Here is an 18,802-nt window from a genome sequence, read left to right on the forward strand (position 1 = left end):
GACTTTCCGAAAATGTAATGTGTTCAGTTCATCTCCGAAAATCACAAACAATTCCATAAGCCGTTAGCATCAATGTTCCACATTTGCATTGTACATTCTGTGGTACAGAAGCAATCAACCTCGATACATCCTGTCGTGTACATCCATCCATCCGCAGACTACATAAAACTTCTTCCACAAGGCAAGCTATACATTGCTCATTCGATGCACTGGGAAGTCAAATCCCAATGCCCGTAAATGCCTCCATAAAAATCTTGAGAGCTCCTTGCCAACTAATAAATTTACAATCGAGGCACGAGATATCCTAGAACTACCAAAACTTGAACCAGAAGTTCCGTGGCACGACTATTTTTGCCTCATCACAGTTACCGTATGAGTAATTTTGCCACGCGTTGCAGCTTCACAAAGGAATCGATGAACTTGGCATCAGATGATTCGGCATCAACCGATCGCGCAACAAGTTCCATCAATTTTTGCATAAAAAGCACCATCTCATCTTCTGAATATTGGGTGCCCAAATGCTGTGGAGATTCCTTTGTGTGCCGACCGTAAGAATGCTCAAATTTTCTTGATCGTGAAGCTGCTTTTTGAAGGATGCATTCAGGAAGTCCTGCAAATAAGCAGAGTCTAAGAACCAGTACAGATACTCCAAAAGCTATAAGATCATGAGCAACATTCACTGAAAATGCCAGTAACAAGAACGAGAAAAAGGACAAAGTGGCACGAGTACTCGATGCTAGCTTGACCTTAGTGCATTGACTGCACGAAGAAGTGGGCCTTCAGGCCAAAAAGATGCACATTACAGTGCCAACCGTAATTTTGTACCAAAGCGATCAAATCTTACAAATACAGTCAGAAGGCGAGACTAAATATTCATTTGGGCAATACGATGCCGCTGTAAGTTTTGAAATTAACTAGAAGAACTCAAAACACTAACAAAGGATGGTAGAGTAACTTACCAGCTAAGCGCGCCACATTGACTCCATAGCTTTTGGGGCATGGACCAGGTGTCAATCTATAAAGAAACGTGACCTCTTCCATGCCATCAGCTCCATCTCCCACTTGGCACGCCATATGACAAAGGGAAACCTGGACAAAACACCAGAGGGCAATATACAAAAAATGACATGAATGATCAGCAAAAGAATTGAAAATTTTCAACCTTGAAAGGAACCCTTATTGTCACTTCTATACAGTACCATAATTATTAACTAAATCAACCATTAAAGAGAAGACATACCCCAGGATCATTCCTATAGTTCACAGCTAAATGGTGATAATGAGTAGAAAACATTCCTAGGCAGTGCACCTTGTGGACGAAATGGTCCAAGACAGATTCCCTGCATGCCAATACAACAGGAGAACAACACGAATCTGGTCAACATATTTAAACACATATCTCAACTACACCAACCATAAGTGTGAAAGAGGAAAAACATGGAAGTAACAATAACCCTCTTGAGGGACATGTTGACACTTACGCAATGGCCTGTCCATCTGAGGTCGAGGTCCCGCGTCCCAGTTCATCCAATGCCACCAACGAATTGCAGGTTGCCGATGACTGCAGACAAGTCAAGATACATAAGCTTCAAAATATATTTGCACAGTTCTTTTCTTATCATAACATTTATTATTTGGGCAGCAGAATGCAGTTGAGTCAGCTGAAAGACAGAATTATCTAGAAATATAGTGAAATGTGCACTAACAAAAAATTAGTCATGCAATGAAAGTCATGAAGCAAGATAACGAAATTATTACACACACAGACCCAATGTCAAGTACATACTGAAATTAAAATATCGTAGCATACATCTTATATAAGAGTAACATGCAACTAGAATCAGAAACAATATGAGTTCTCTCTCAAAAGTCATACCAGCATGGATGCAGTCTCGGAGAGCTCAGTTAAAAATGTACTTTGCCCTGCCATTATATGATCCTTGGCACCCATACGGACAAAAATTCGATCCACAGGTGACAGTTGAAAACTCTCTGCAGGTACATCTGCTCCAATCTGCCAAAAACCCTCTCAGATATAGAAATATGAAACCCTTAAACGTAAAAGCACAGAAATCTACCTGTGCCAAAATCACAGCCAAGCAAACTTGTCGGAGCAACGTTGACTTTCCACCCATGTTAGGACCAGTGAGAAGGATAAAGCTAGCATTAGCAGAACCACCAATACTGACATCATTGGGGACAAAGGTACCTTTGCCCAAGGAATCACTTCTAAGCATAGGATGCCCTAAGCCCTCAGCAGATAAGCATGGTTCTTTACTAGAATCAGAAGAGACTTTGAAAACTGGACGGCATGCTGGTCCCTCATAATAGTCGGTTGCAATTGCTAAACTGATCAGAACATCCATCTCTGCAAACATGCAACAACCAATTTCAACATCGCTCCACAAGTATCCGTAGAAAAATGAAATGACACATTTCATTGCGCCTCCCTTTCAAAATCACAAAAATGACCTTGATTGGAGAAAGTTTTATAAAACAAAATTTTGTAGATGAGGAATATATGCAACACAAATCAAATATCCTCAAAGCAAATTAGTATCTATAAACCTGCAGTTGAAGAAATTAGTTGCCTCCACTTGTCTTGATGCTCACAGAAGCGTCTAATTAGTCTATGCAAAATACTCTTCAGTGCAGACTCCTTTTCAGATTCAGCTTGTGAGAGCTCGCTTACAAGCTTCTTAATTTTGGGGGTCCAATATCTAAAGAAACCCTGCATGTTCCAAAGAGTCGGGCAAACCATTTGACAAACATTAGTCAACCAAACACATGAAATGTACAGTACGGTACAGTATACCAAACAGAAAAACATATAGATAGTCAAATTACCTGCAGCACACAATAGAAATGTAGACGTTCCAGTGTTCTAAGTCTTGATGTCATTTATTGGGATTAGCAATTCATACTATGCAAATCACGTTCACCTACTCTTTCGCAAAAATCTAGAGTCTAGGGAGTCATCCTTTGCTATAGTTGAAATTTCACTCTTTAAGTTTTTCAGTTTTTGATAGGTGAAAAAAAATCATTGATATTTCTTGAGGTCCAATTTCACTCACAATTTTTCTTCCTTTCATAGGTGAAAATAGTACTCTTTTTCAAGGTGAAACGTCACTCTTGTTAGTAATTAGGACCAAAAAAGACCGGCATAGATGGATTACGCACTGGAACAGATTGTCATATTGCAGCTTCCTGTTTGTGAGAGGCTTGTGAGGTTTAATCATCTTACTTTCAAGAGACAAACTATACTGTCGAGGCACTTTAAAGATGAACTAGAGTAGTATCTAGGATTGTTCAAAAAAAAAAAAAAAAAAGGAATGAAGGAGGTAAAACTTAAATTCTACCATACTACATCCTTTAAGATCTTATATTATGGTGACCTCAATGCAAAAATGAGTCCTCCTTTATTGGAGGGAGGTGACAATGGCCTACCGAGAGAGAGAGAGGAGGGGGGTGGGGGGAGTGGAGTGTATGCTTTTGGAAAATAAATTGACAGTATATCCTAGAACTTTGACCTCAACTCGGGCATGATAAAGTGCACTATGCTGAAAATAAAATTTTTATTGCTTGTTGTTAGAGAAGAAACCCTTCATCAACCAGTGCAAGCAATCACTTGGTAAGTGCCGTAGTATTACAAGGAAGCACAACTGGCAATTTGTGTTCACATGTCATAGTCAGGTTCTGTTATCATGTCAAGTCATGTCATTAGAAAGCACTGTATTTTTGTTAATTATACTACAAAAGTTATGTGCATTAATTGTGTAACTATTGGATTTACCATACAATCATGTATAGAAGTGTTAATTCGTGTCAGAAATTGCCAGCCCCATCTTTATACCAGATTTAGTGAGCTATATTTCCTATTCCAGCTATCTAGAACTTGTTAATGAATCTTAAATTCAAAGTGTGTTTGATTCAATGTTACAATTCACACCTCAAACACCTTCCCTGTTCACAATGTGAGATTCTAGCCAAAATGAAATCACTTCCTCAAAGTCAGGACCTTATAATTCCTGACCTGTGATTATAAAATTCTTCATTCTATTATTCCCCAGCATGTACATAAAACAAACAAAAGCTCAGCATGCTCAGCAACAAAGGCTTGTTACCTTCTTAGATGAACGCAGTTCATAATCAGCAGGAACTTTTCCACGTAAACTTTCGGGCACTTCAAGTAGGTATGACTCTTTCCCAATATTGACATAAGTTATCTGCATTCAAACATTGAAGAAAAGTTTGTCTTTTTTCATTCAACCTATGAGGTAGACTAAATGAAACTGATTCTAAAAGTGCTCCAGATTCTTACTGAAGACTCCCCAAGTAATTTCCTCTGCTCTTTGAGGTGTTTCATCAAATTAGACTCAATTTCCTTGATTTTATTACAGGCAGAGTCATACTCCAGGTCAACTCCTTCACGAGGTATGATTCGTCCTGAATTACTGGCTTCAACCCAATCAAATGCATCCTTAAAATGCCTCAGAATTGAACTGACCTCTGGGAGACCCTTCCCTGCATAAAGATTAACAGATGAGATGCCAAAAAAAGATTTGTAATAAAATGAGAATCTTCAAGCTGGTACCAGGTGTTAACAAATGAACCAGTTGTCTTGACTCAGTGTTTTCCAATATAACACCAAGAGAAGAAAATGCCTCCACCAATAATTCAAAACCACGTAAAGCCGATATAAATTCTTGCAGCTGTTTTTTTGCTGCATCTTCATAGAGAATTACTTTATTTGCATTTCTTCCACAAGCTTCACTGCAAAAGGACATGAAAACAATTCATATAAGAAATGGAAGTCCCGCAGATCCAAAGTAATTCAAGTTAAAATGTGCGACCACATCATCTGAACTGTACCTGCTAGAGAAAATGCGCGCAAGCAAGCGCTCCATGTCTGGAAGCCTCAATAACACTTTCCGAAAATCCAGTATAAAAGATTGATTTTCTCCCTGCAGCATATAAGCAGTTAGAACCAATAAAATTCCACTCAGGTCCAACTTAACCCACGTGATATAAACAAGAGACAAAAGTAATCCCTTCTATATATGCATGAAAGGCACCTGCCCTGTATAAATGAAAAGGCAGCCATGGTAATTTCACCCCTTCCAATCCAGTCAATATCAGAAACATACAACATAAATCTAAGTAATGAATGACTTATTATATGACAAAAAAGCGAAGAAACTGTTACCAATTTGCTAATTGTAGACAAGTGGCAAATCAACATTTACTACTTCAAAGAATTGCTCCTTTTTTTTAATTATTAATTAATTCTTTTCTTATCATCTATGTTTATCTATTTATTTATGATTACTTTTGGGGGTTTGGTGGGAGGGGACAAGGGAGAGAGAACATAGTAGAAAAGGTTCATCCTAAAGAAAGTCTCATAAGATGCAGTCCTCCATAGAAGTGGGTCAGATAAAACGTGAAAACATTGGCATAATAGTTGTCAACCAAGAAACAAAGATTCCAAAGAAGCAAAAGATGTCCCTGAGTAAGCAAATCGGTTTGGAACAAGGAGAACTAAGTAAGCAGCCAAACAAAGATGTCCAGGGCAACTTAATCCTTCATAACAGGTAAAGGGGGAAAAACGTAATTCTCATACATAAAAAAGTGAAGATTACCACAATTTTGTAATTTGTAAAGGGATCAAACACCAATGCCGGTATCAAGAGCTTACCTTAAGATCTGCTATGGCATCTTGGCGCTCTTTAATTGCTTCCGGATGATACAAAGGTCTTGCTAGCCATGTTTTAAGAAGTCTCTTGCCAAATGCAGTCACACAGTGGTCCAGCTGTGCATAAAGTGTCCCTGAAGATCCTCCATTTCTGCCATTCTCAAAAACCTCAAGGTTCTCCAATGCAGCAGCATCAAGAATCATATGCTTTTGAGCAACATCACTGAATCCAGAACATGAAAGTGACTCGAAATTTGCAAATTTAAGCAATGTCTCATCCAGGAAAGCTTGTTTCAGGTAATAAATGGCACCTCCGAGGGCTGACAATGCAAGATTATGATTCTCACCAGAATTCACCAGCTCAGACAAAAATTCTGGGAGGTTGTCCAAGCCATCATCTTTTAAATGAGAAGCAGCAGTCTCAGTATCTGTTTCATCTGAACTTACAGAAGATGATCGACCATTGATACTCTTATAAATGGTCCTTAGTTGATGAACTGTCTTCTCTGCATCCCAAAATTCTAAGACCGGAACCAATTCATTCACCAAAGGATTTCGTGTATGAGTCAGTAAAACCCTCTCAGTTTCAGCACTTAACCCTTTAGTGGGTTTAACAATTTCTACTGGGCGTAGTTCAGATAGCAGACAGCATAAAGCACTGCATTCTGAATCATCTCTGAACTGAAAAGAGAAGCAGATGAATCACGCATCAAACCACAGCACAATTCTACACCATACTGGGATATATGACGTATCTAGCAAGACTACAGATAGCCAATACTCTATTGAATGGTCATAGCAACTTCATGCATAAAGAACTACTCCTTCAGGTAAAGTCAGCAACAATGGTAGGTTGGCTCTTAGGCCTAAAACCCCACTCGTCAATTATTGTTTTGACAAATCCCTTCCAAAATATAATTAATGAACCAAAGAGATCAAACAAGCAGAAGATACGAGTCCCCAAAAGATTGTGTCAAATCAATGAACCCTGCTTCTGGAGGTAATGATCATTCATGGGAACTTAAAATCCGAAGCTGACATGATATATAAAGTGGGTGGAAAGATTCTGGATTGGTTAACAACGTCACTAAAGCTTAAATGACCAATTTCTTTTTCTATATTAAGATACCATTTATCGTAAGGCATCATGCAGCGCCAAACCCTTTCAAATTATTGTTCACTTTTCCTGATTAAAACTCAAAGAATAACTACAAGAGATCTTCCGTGCCATTCCTCTTTGCCCATGTACATGGGATAAAGCAAGAGGTTGGGTCACAGTGGTGAAAAGAGGAATTATGAGCAGACAGCAGCTAATTATCATTCTCATACACTAATTTCATAAATAAACTTTCATTAAAATACAAGCACAAACGGCCATGCCAGTAGCCATCCATTTCCTGTACATATTCCGTGCTGGCAAAGGCTTAAGGAATATCTGCACGGAGAAACCATCACTAGAGGAACAATAAAAGTTAAAGCAAAAGGAGCCAACCTGACCAAGAGTAATCCTGCTAGTAGCAGCATCCACCAAACACACACCAAGAGTCCGCTCTGCCTTTTGGTCTTTTTGGTCTGCAACGGTTTGACAGCTTTCAGTCACTGCCATAAGATAAGAAGCTTCGGGATTTGCTGAAAGCATTTCACCATCAGTCAGAGTTCCTTTCGTGATCACCGCACATATTTCGCGTTTTACGACCTGTAAACAAGTGAACAGACCATCATTCATCAAACTGTGACAGTTTCCATGGTTTGTTTCACATCAAGTAACCTAGCAAGATCTCAAATAAGGAAACGCTTCCTTAATGAACTAACCGCCCAATAAAATGCACCCATACAAGAACAAAGCACGCTTGCTTTGACTGATGCAGTTATCATCTTAACAGGGAACTCTATAGCAAACTATTTAATCTTGTAAAGAAACATGACATTATACTGAAGGCATTTATATAAAACTATTCATGCTCACAAGTCAAAGTAATTAACCACAGTATAAGGTCAGTATAAGGTTATACTTGAACATCTTTATCAGTGAATAAAAAGCAGGCGCCAATTAGGAGCTCAAATAACTATATGTTGAACCTCTTCGTAGATGAGACGAGATAATTTAACAAACACTAGCCAAAGGAAAAAACAGAATGCATTATTTTGGTAGCAGACATGCAACCTTATCTTTTGAACCCTTTTCCTTCCGACGAAGCTCAAGTTGTTCGGGTGTTTCCGTCTGCTCCACAACGAGAACTCGATAACCCTGCTTAGCCACAGAACTTTAGGTAAAAATCATCGTCGAACGACTTAATCACCAGAAACTTCAACAATAAACTATATGCAGAATAAAGAAACCTTTCTGGCCAATTTCTCCACATTCATAGAGAAGTTCTTTTCTGGAAATCCACAGTGCGGTTGCTCGCCCTGATTCAGTAGTTTGCTCAATATCAGATATAGAATTACTGGAAAATAACCAACAAACCAAAATGAAACATCCATTCAAAAAGCGAAGGCAGGCAGGACAGCAATACAATAAGTCTACAAGGAATGAGTACATAATAATCTCTACCTTCATGTACTGTAAATCAAGCTCTTTGGCTCCCACATGTGCATCCATTTCGAAAAGCTCATAAAATTTTCCCATCTGCTCCAGCAAAGAGAATGTTCACTTTCTGATAATACTGCTAACTGTGATAATTAAAGGCATGCATACCTTGAAAAATAAGACTTTGTCCATATGCTTCGACTTAAATTCCCACCATTGCCTCTGCATGATTACCAGGCATATAATCAAAAAGAAAACATGGAAGTATGGTAAAAGAATGCTGACTTTAAAAATAAAAAAAATAAAAAGTACGGTAAAAGAACGTGGACCAGCTCCTACGTGCAACACATGATATACCTGGCCACCTGATAAACTCTTGAGGAAATCTGGAGGCAAATAAAGAGTCCTTGGATCAAAATCTGTATCCCCTGGTCGTCTTCTTTTTGCATCCCTCCGTTCTCTATTTCAAGGTCAAAATGAGTCAAGACAGCATTTATAATAACTGAAGTTTAAACTCCATAAAGGAAAGGTGCAGAGAGATTTCACATCATTGTGATGAATCATTTTCTATTTTTTCAGACTTGCACCCATAGGATTTCATCCATGGATACCTCATCGACAAAAAACAACCTAAAGATGGAATGCCTCAAATACCACCCTCAACAAAAGCTCTTTCTAGCTTCCGATCACATCTAATACAGAAAAAAGGTAATGCATTGATAGACTTTAAAAAAGGAGTTCTAGCAATGAACTAAGACTTACGGTCCAAGAAAGTGCAGCTTTTCAGCTTCCCGGCTACTAAACCTTTCTGAAGCATCAGTTGGCAAGGAAGAACCAAGACCATCCGTGGTTTTCTGGGCCGGGATTGAGCATGCTGGAATTAAAAACGAATGCTACATAAGTACTATATCTGATAATCGGCATGTATGGATACCTAACTCCAAGCCTAGCGGCTTGTTATAGGTAGTGATTATGTTAACCAATAAGACCATCATAGTTCCCGATTGCATCAACTAGTAACAGAACAGGCAAAACCCGCAACATGGTCAAGAGAAAGACTAGAATAGAAGCAGTGAGATCCATGACAGGTAAATACAAATCAATCTGAAAAACACCATCACCATGAACAACCAAAAAATTAAAAATTTAACACACAAGGGCTCTTGCTGCTGTAATCGAGACACTCAAATGGATAGGAAGAAGAGTTAAAACATCCGAAGACTTAATAGAACCAGGTGGTCAAGGTTTGCCAAGCCAAATAACAAGATTAGTCTTTTAAAGCTGGAAAAGAATATTGTTGCCATGCATTGAAATATATGATCTCTAGGGACGGTTCATGTCTCTATCTGTTCAATTACACAAGTTCTACAAACCCTCCACGAACACTATCGCCCATGAGAATGGAACTAGAGCAGCAACCTTGAAGTCAACTCAATTCCATACTTACCATTGAACTTATTTCCTGAAACCACCACCGAACCTTTAGACCCCTCGTCGCGAACACCACTACCACTCTTATTCTTCTTAACAGACCCCGACTCGCTTCCTTTGCTAGCCTTCCTCTTCTTCGTGCGAGACTTACCACTGCTCTCTTCGTCATCATCCTCCTCATCGACGAACTCCGCCTCCATATCCTCATCCCCAGCATCGTCCTCCACCGCCTCCTTCTCAGCGCTTTTCCCCCAATCCTCATCGCTCGAATCATCCTCCCAATCCTTACCGCCCTCGTCACTCTCCACATCCTCCACTACCTTCTCCGACACCGCACTGCCCCCGCGCCGCAACCGCTTGAACTTCTTCACGCCCTCCTCGATCCACTCGATCTTCTCCTTCCCCAAATCCAGCAGCTCCTCCTCGGCATCGTCGTACCGGACCCGGTGCTTGCCGCTCCCCTCGTCGAATCGCTCGACGCGGCCCTCGTACCAGGCCCCGTCCAGCGGCCAGTACACCCTGACCCTCCGACGCAGGACTTCTAGGCCGTAGGGCTTCGGGGCGGCGGGGGCGGGGGCCGAGGGGACGACGAGGGGCGTCTTCTTCCGGGGCTTGGATTGGACGGGGGAGGGAGTGGCGGGGCTAGGGCTAGAGGCGGGGCTGTCGTCATCGGGATCGGAGCAGGGCTTGCGGGGGTTAGGGTTCCGGCGCTTCCGGAGAGGAGAGGGAGCGGAGGAGGCGGCGGCGGGTTTGGAGGAGAAGAAGGAAGTGATCTGGAACTGCTTGTTCACGAGCGGCGATCGGCCGTTGCTCTGGCGGCGAGATGGCGCCATGTTAGAGAGAGAGAGAGTTTGAGTTGAGCTACGTCGATCTCTGCAGTTTACAAAGGAAGAGAAAAAGGAAGGGGTGAGGGAGAGAGAGAATGTCGTGGCGGGAATTTGGCGGAGAGTTCCCGGGAAATGTCGCCGGTGCGGATTGGGGTGTTGGCGGGAACTCGAGCTGATGATGCGCGTTGGGAAGGCGTCCCCCGTCCATCGATCCCGACAACATCTGTTTTTCTTTAAATTTTTTTTGCTAACTAAGACGATAATAATTACTAAGAAGTCACTTTTCCAATTCGAGCCCGAGTCTGACTGCCCTGGGGGAGGTGGGAAGTTTAATTGAGTCGGGGTTTGAGACATTTATTTTTAGGTGTGGAATTTGATTTCCATACTTTAGAAAGAGGTAAGATAAAAAAACCTAAAAAATAATTAGAGTAGGACAAATAAAATAGAATAAAAAAACTCCCTCTCATGGAAAAGGAAGATGTTTAGATAATTACCTTCAATTATATTTAATGTTGTTACAGCGATAAAGCACATTTATTAAATTATTTCTTTAAAATTTTCATTATGTACTTGCTTTTTTTCATTGCACTATGTAAGTCCCAGATTGGACCCAAATTCCATTGCCTCTTTATTAGTAATGACATGAATCGGACTTAATATTGTATTTGGACTTACTCATTGCTGTTATTTATGTAACATCATTCAAGAGATCGCAAAGACAATAAACCACACTCAAGTTTTTTTAATTGTATTGACTAACTTTACTTTCAATTGAGGACACGTGTTACTCAACAAAATGGACTCCTTTAGTTTATTTATATATATACACAAATAGTTTTATGTGACTTCCATTGATATCATTGTTCACAAATAATGTATATAAATTATTTCTTACTTTTGACTAGTTTAATTTTTTGAAAAAAGTGGATATTAGAGTACAATCATGAATTTCAATGCTTGCTATAATTTAGTGCATGGAATAAATTATACATTAGAATATATATCTAAGTGCTTGTCCTCATTGCAAATAACTTAAAAGAACTCACTTAAAAATTTCAGGAGCAAGAAGTGAAATGTATTGTTATATTGGGATTTTAGTGCACTTGAAAACTTTTTAAATCGAGCAATTTCACAACTTTAAATATTCTCGATTTTCTGGTGATGTGGAACTCCAATCAATGATTTTAAAAAATCGAACATTTTTATCCAAGAAGTATGTCCAGTGAGTGTCTCCAAACGCCTCATCAAGTCATAGGTATCTTTGCTAAAAGCAACCTGTCGAAACCTTTTCCAATCTCGCTTCTCTGGTCAGTGTCCGCGAGCAGCCACCGAGCGGTGAGCACCAACCGACCCACCACCAGCACCGCCGGCCCACCAGGGCCGCCGCCGCCACCCACCTCCACTCGAGACGTCTTCCTAACTCTCCCCCCCTCGCTCCTCCTGCTTCAACCACACTCCTCTTTGCTCCTCAGCTCTCCCAACCATTAATGGCAGCCCCATGCGTCGCGCTCTGAGAAAACCCCTCGCCCCACTTCGGCTTCCGCAGCTCCGATTCTTTTCTCCGATCCGCGACCTCCATGGCTCCGTCCTCAGCGGACTCGCCGCGGACCCGTGCGTTTTCCATAGCGGACGACGACGGCGGCCGGGACGGGACCCGGAAGGAGGACGGCTACGCCGAGAGCAAGCTGGTGGTGCTCCTCTGCCCGTGTCTCTTCTGCGTCGTCCTGCTGCTCATCATACTCTCCGTCTTCCTCACCGTCAAGTTCCGCCTCTTCTGCCACACCCCTCTGGGTTCGCTCATTTACAAGAAGAAATGCCATTGACGGCCTCGACGGCGCTCTCCAGGGCCGTCAATCTCGCGGGCTCGCCGCGTGTAGGTGCCTCCTGCTGTAGGGAATTCTGTAGCGTCGAGGGTAGGGGTGCTGATTCCGAGGAAGAAGAAGGCGATGATGGTGATGACGATAGCGAGGGAGATGGCGTTCGGAATGGAGGTGCTGGGGGGGAGACTCGGGCGGATCGGGCCGAGGTGGATCGTGTATGCAAGGTGATCGACGAATTGTTCGCGCTGGATCGGAACATGGAGGCGGTGTTGGACGAATGCGGAGTCGTTTTGAGTCATGATCTGGTGGTCGACGTGCTGAAGCGGTTCCGTCATGCTAGAAAACCGGCGTTCCGGTTCTTCTGCTGGGCGGGGCAGAGGCCCGGTTTCGCTCATGATTCAAGAACTTACAACACGATGATGGACATTCTTGGAAAGACGAGGCAGTTTGAGACTATGGTGTCTCTGCTCGAGGAAATGGGGACCAAGGGGCTTTTGACGATGGAGACGTTTATGATCGCAATAAAGGCTTTTGCTGCTTCTAAAGAGAGGAAGAAGGCTGTTGGGATGTTTGAGCTTATGAAAAAGTATAAGTATAAAGTGGGTGTCGATACTATTAATTGTTTACTTGATGCCCTAGGTCGGGCAAAGCTCGGAAAGGAGGCGCAGCTGCTTTTCGAGAAGTTGGAGGAGAGATTCACACCGAATTTGAGCACTTACACAGTCTTGCTTAATGGTTGGTGCAAGGTTAGAAATTTGATGGAGGCAGGGAGAGTGTGGAATGAGATGATTGATAAAGGATTTACGCCCGATGTCATTGCTCATAACACAATGCTTGAAGGGCTTTTGAGGAGCAAGAAGAGATCGGATGCAATTAAGCTTTTCGAGGTCATGAAGGCCAAGGGACCATTGCCGAACGTGCGAAGTTATACGATTATGGTTCGAGACCTTTGTAAGCAAGGTAAGATGAAAGAAGCCATTGAGTACTTTGACGAGATGGTAAATAAGGGGTGTCGGCCGGATGCTCCCATCTACACATGTTTGATCACAGGGTTCGGGAACCAGAAGAGGATGGATATGGTGTTTGGATTGTTGAAGGAGATGAAGGAAAAGGGTTGTCCACCGGTTGGGAGGACTTATAACGCTTTAATTAAATTGATGACCAGTCAGAAAATGCCGGATGATGCAGTCAGGATATATAAGAAGATGGTTCAGAGTGGCATTGAGCCAACAATCCATACTTATAACATGATGATGAAATCCTTCTTCATTACCAGAAATTACGAGATGGGTCATGCAGTGTGGGATGAAATGGGCCAAAAAGGCTGTTGCCCTGATGACAATTCTTATACTGTGTTCATTGGGGGGCTTATAAGTCAGGGAAGATCGGAAGAGGCTTGTAGATACTTGGAGGAAATGCTAGAGAAAGGAATGAAAGCTCCTCAACTCGATTATAACAAGTTTGCAGCAGATTTCTCCAGAGCTGGGAAGCCTGATATTCTTGCCGAATTGGCTAAAAAGATGAAGTTTTCTGGCAAGTTTGAAGTTGCTAATGTCTTTGCAAGGTGGGCTGAGATGATGAATAAGAGGATCAAGAGAAGAGACCCTGTTAAAATCTGATGGCTTTGTCCCTGGGTAAGCCAAATTCTAGGGCGTGGCTGATCTTAACAAGAAGTGTGAAGAATTTTCTGTTTGCTTCCTTTTCCAAGCTTGAGTTTCATGCTAGAGGCAGCAGACTGCCTTATTGTTTCGTATTGTATCACTGTGCATGTAAATCGCTGATTCCTTTATTTGGCAGGAAAGTGTCCATTTTTCTTTGTTTCCTAGTTGCATGATCTCATACAGTCTGCAGCAAGGTAGCATGGATAATTCCTCTGCTATACTTGCTTCGCTCCAGATTCTGACCAATGCGCTTTGTCTTTGATAGTCTGGTATTTTCTTCTGGGATTGTCTGATATGTTGGAGCAATCGCTGGATATGCATTAATCTTTCTGGAGGAGTGAAACCTGCCACGAGTCTTAATGGTTTTGTCCAAACTTGCCGCTAGATTAATTGAAAGTCGAAGTTCTTTACGATGGGATTCTACAACTCATCAGTCCGTCTTGCCCGTTTTGTTTCCTTTCCAGTAGTTTGTATTCAGTAGCATGTTAATGTTGGAAGTCCATCAAACCTGGACCATCTTCAACTTTTGCTTTGCTATATTTCGGGAGGAATTTATGATGCGGATGCAGTAGCACTTTCCAGTGATCCTGACCTTGTAAATGTAGAGTGTAGGATCTCTTCACAGCTCAGAACTTTCGATTCCAATTTAAGGACAGGCATTTTTGGCAGAGCGATGAAGCACCTCCAGTGCGAATTTCCGCTACTTGCAGTTATACTAAAATGCTCCCAAAACTCGGGTAAGCTCATTGAAGAACTTTTGGTTAGAGCTCGCTCAAATCTTTCCATTTGCCATTTGGTGGATGTGAGATGCTGTTGCTAGAAGAAGTGGACGCAGTTTGGATAATGGGAATGACAGTGACAGTGACAGTGCATTGGGGACTTTTTATCGCGGATCTAATAGCATCTACATTTATTACTGCTATTTTCTAAAATATTTGGTTCTAGATAAATAATTACTTACACTTGACACTGCCCCTGAAAATTGTCACCATTTTCATTGATAATGAACAAAATAAATGACTACCTTTCACCAGCTGCATATGTATGCAAGATATTGATACTTTGAAAGAGTTTGCCAGGTCATCGAGTTACGAAATATTTGAATTATTGATAGATCAAACAAAATTTATCTGACACTTAACCTGCTCATAGGCTTGAGCGGGCGTGGGCTAGGATTTGCTTAAGTCCGACCTTTAGAGGTCTTGCCGAGTCATGAACTTGTGGGTCAGGGCAAGTGCCCGTGCTCACCTATTGGAAAAACTACAATAAAGTCATATAAAATCCCACATATCAATATTTATTTATTCGGCAAAACAATTAGATATTCTGTGTTGTGTATGAGAATTGCAATTTTATTTTTAAAAAATCAAAATTAAAAGATAGGATTTACCTTAAATGATGACAAATTTAAAATTTGTATGAGTAGGGAGACGAGAGAAATTTTTTAAAATTATGTGGCATTGTCTTCACCACATTTTCTTCATTTTAAAATTAGGGTACAAGTCCCAGTAAACGTGTTTAGCCAAGGGCCGATATTTTGACCGGTAAGTATTTTTTTTTTTTTTTTGGACAGGAGGAACCAGCTTGCACCAGCAGTGCGCCATAAACCCCCCGGCGACGCTAGCGGGGAAACCACCATCCCGACGTCACGCTTAAGTCACCATGTAGTAGCTAGGACCGCCTCCTTGCTTTGCAGGGGATTCGAACCTTGGCCTCCACCGGGGAGGTCCAAGGCCCTACCATCCACGCCACCTTGGTCGGTGGTTTTGACTGGTAAGTATTGATTGGCAGGAATGTCCAAAAACAACAGCCTTAAAGAAAGAGGACACCGACGACTGCGTACAAGCAAATTGTAACGTGCGAGTAACACGTTTTTGGTCCAAGACACGTGTTTGCCTTTGATTACTCTATCGCCTCCCTTAACTAACAAATCCGCTTTATTTACCAAGAGAATAAATGTTTGATAAAATCTCATAAATTCTCACCGGAACCAAAATATACTCTTTTTCCTTTTTTTTCCCCGAAAAATTAGAGGCTCGCGTTAAAAAAAATATAAGGAAAGATATCATTGGAAACCATCTCCAAATAGGTTAATACTATAAAACGCCCTAAATTAATATACATACAATAAATTAATCTTAAATTAATTTTATGATTATGAAAAATATTAAATCGATATATATAAAAAATTTATCTCAAATTAAATCCTCAAATTTATAAATTTATAACAAATTTATCCGACAAAAAATCTCAAATAAGAACAAACGGAGATTAAAATCCTGACTAAATTTGGGATAAATTTATCAAATTTGTACAAGTTAGGATATTTCACGCTATTAACTCTCTCAAAAAATACCTACCAAAAAAAAAAAACTCTCTCAAAAATGGCAATTATCTTTTTTAAAAGGATAAAAAGAAGTGCGGAGTGCTTTGAAAGGAAGGAACAGTTGTCGCTTAGCTAGCTATTGCCTATTACACCGACAGCACAACTTCGCAACAAGAAAAATGAGAAAAAAAAAAAAAAGCAACCGGTATTTAAATAATCAGGAAAATGAGCTGGAAAAAGCGCTTTCCCCTTTTGATTATTCAAATCGAACGGGCCAATCACAGCCCACCACTTCCCTTATAAAAGCCGGCTCTCCAAGCCCTGCCCCCATCTCCTTTCGCTCGCGTCTCTTTCGCTCCTGCTTCGTCTCCCTCGAAGAGCTAAGTATTCTCCTCTTCTTCTTCTTCTTCTTGGTTTTCTCCTTTCGTTTTTTTCTCCGTTTTCTCGTTTTCTTCCTTAGCGCGTCCTTCGTTAGGGTTTCGATTCCGCTGTCGTGTCGATCGCTTGTCCGATTCGCGTTCTCGATCGATCGGAATCCAGGTCTCGCGCGGGATAATCGGTTGCCGATCGCTTGATCGGGAGCTGCCGGTTCCTTTTCTTCCCGATTCGGATTTTCGAGGGATTCTTCCAGGATCCGCGCCAATGTCCCTAGGGTTCTTCCCGTGGGAAATCCACTTATAGCGTCCTCCGTTTTATGAGCTGCTCCATCCTGATGCGTCGCGTCCGCATCCTCCATTCCTTCTCCGTCGTGTTCCTCTACTGGTTCTACGTCTTTTCATGAACTCGCCTTCCCCCCGCCCGTGAATCTCCCCCCGCCCCAGGTCCCAGTGTTCGGGAAACGCCCCGGAACCTTGCGAATTTTTGTAGATACTAGTGGTTGAAGTCGGTCTTTTAGAACGCTTTTAAAGCGATTGAATTCGAGGAGAGAAGGAGGATGGCTTCGTCGCAACCAACGAGCTCGGGATCGGAATGCAACCAGCGGCCAGTGGCTGTCGATGAAAGGAAGAGGAAGAGGATGGAGTCGAACCGCGAGTCCGCTAGGCGGTCGCGGATGAGGAAGCAGAAGCAAGTCGGGGACTTGTTGGGCCAAGTGAGTGAGCTGCAAAATGCCAACAGTCAGATAGCGCAGGGTATCAACGCCACCACTCAGAAGTATGCGGAGATCGAAAATGCCAATAATGTACTGCGGGCGCAGCTGATGGAATTGACCGATAGGCTGCGGTCCTTGAATTCAGTGCTTCAGGTCGTGGAGGTGGTTAGCGGGCTCGCGATCGATATACCCGAGATACCTGATCCGCTTATGAACCCATGGCAGCTGCCCTGCCCGATGCAGCCAATTACGGCATCTGCCGACATGTTGCAGCTGTGAGCATCAGATTGGAAGTGCAAAAGTTGGGGCTGATTCTTTTGGAGTTCCCTTCTGGGGGGATGGTAGATCCATAGCCATTTGCTGCTTTTGTTTTTCTTGTCAATTCCGTTCTCTTTCTTGAAGTTGGAACTCCAATATCTGTATGCGTCTGTCTAGATGGACTGGCGCTTTTATGTCTGCTTGACATTGTACTTGGCTGTTCTTGCTTGTTACTTATGGGATGTTCCTGTTCTTGATGGTTTTCAACAAGTTTATGCTTCTCTCTCTCCACTTAGTCAAAAGCCATCTCTTATGCTTATGGTGAGATTTGGCTTGGGAAAGTTAATGTTTCGACTCGGTCTATCGTTGAAATGTGACACAGTGCAAAATTCATATGAGTTCTATATTCTTTTCAGGCGGTTGTTTATGAGTGGAATATGATTTGAAATTTGATTTGTGAGTATTGAGTAAGTCTAAGAAAGAAATATGACTTGGCCGTATGTGTCTCGTACCAGTCGGTGAATGTGGTCATGATACCAAACTGAAATGTTAAGAGGTACAATTCGGATGTCTGATACTTTTCCACATTATGCCGCACATTTCCTTAGTCAGTGACTACAAGTTCACAAGTTGCTATCCGCACGAAATGAAAAATGAACTCATTTCCTCTGCCTTTGTTGTTGTAGTGTAATTTTTTAGCTGAATGTTGTCATCTAAGCCGATGCGCGAGGCTCGATACGCCTCTCAAATCAAAACGTGGTTCGAACTCTTTCCAGTTACCCACCTCTTCCAGGGTTGCTTTAAAGGGAAAACGGTGCTTGTGCTTCTCAAATTTTCCTGCGCATTGCTTAAGCACACCATGTGTTTTAGATTTGTGTTGAACTGTCCCCTCAATTGGAGATAAGAGTTGCTTGGATATGATGATTATATTGGGTGGACAAGGACACGTAAATGCCTAACAAAATCTTTCTCATGAAGTCGTAGATAGAACCGTCGATTAAAAGCATTGATCTTCACATGAATTGATTGAATATGTCACTCGGAGTTCTTGTGGCTGCGAGTTTTAGTCCAGAGGCCTAGAAAGGTCAGCAGTGGGTTTCGGAAAATGCTAGAAGCGCTCGAGCAATTCTCTGGAAGAAATTTGGTTGTTTCAGTACAGATATTTCG

The 18,802-nt window shown here is 41.8% G+C and overlaps 3 protein-coding genes across 3 annotated transcripts; 2 read left to right on the plus strand and 1 right to left on the minus strand.

Annotated features, from left to right (window-relative positions):
• Positions 1-31: 31 nt before the first annotated feature.
• Positions 32-10,684, minus strand: LOC104426818 (DNA mismatch repair protein MSH6). The gene is made up of 20 exons (XM_010039982.3): positions 9,670-10,684; positions 8,985-9,096; positions 8,580-8,682; positions 8,391-8,444; positions 8,247-8,321; positions 8,033-8,101; positions 7,857-7,940; positions 7,185-7,388; positions 5,696-6,373; positions 4,873-4,964; positions 4,595-4,773; positions 4,322-4,524; positions 4,125-4,226; positions 2,569-2,731; positions 2,079-2,368; positions 1,877-2,014; positions 1,482-1,561; positions 1,241-1,340; positions 960-1,089; positions 32-610 (listed from the first exon to the last, which is right to left on the minus strand). Exons 1-20 carry the CDS (start codon positions 10,484-10,486, stop codon positions 366-368), a joined length of 3,918 nt encoding a protein of 1,305 aa, XP_010038284.2. The 5' UTR covers positions 10,487-10,684; the 3' UTR covers positions 32-365.
• A 1,063-nt stretch (positions 10,685-11,747) lies between these two features.
• Positions 11,748-14,335, plus strand: LOC104426819 (pentatricopeptide repeat-containing protein At3g62470, mitochondrial). The gene has a single exon (XM_010039983.3). It carries the CDS (start codon positions 11,979-11,981, stop codon positions 13,917-13,919), a length of 1,941 nt encoding a protein of 646 aa, XP_010038285.2. The 5' UTR covers positions 11,748-11,978; the 3' UTR covers positions 13,920-14,335.
• Positions 14,336-16,625: 2,290 nt separating this feature from the next.
• Positions 16,626-17,926, plus strand: LOC104426820 (bZIP transcription factor 53). The gene has a single exon (XM_010039984.3). It carries the CDS (start codon positions 17,222-17,224, stop codon positions 17,654-17,656), a length of 435 nt encoding a protein of 144 aa, XP_010038286.1. The 5' UTR covers positions 16,626-17,221; the 3' UTR covers positions 17,657-17,926.
• The last annotated feature ends 876 nt before the right edge of the window (positions 17,927-18,802 follow it).

Source organism: Eucalyptus grandis, chromosome 11, assembly GCF_016545825.1.
Source record: "Eucalyptus grandis isolate ANBG69807.140 chromosome 11, ASM1654582v1, whole genome shotgun sequence".
Lineage (NCBI taxonomy): Eukaryota > Viridiplantae > Streptophyta > Magnoliopsida > Myrtales > Myrtaceae > Eucalyptus > Eucalyptus grandis.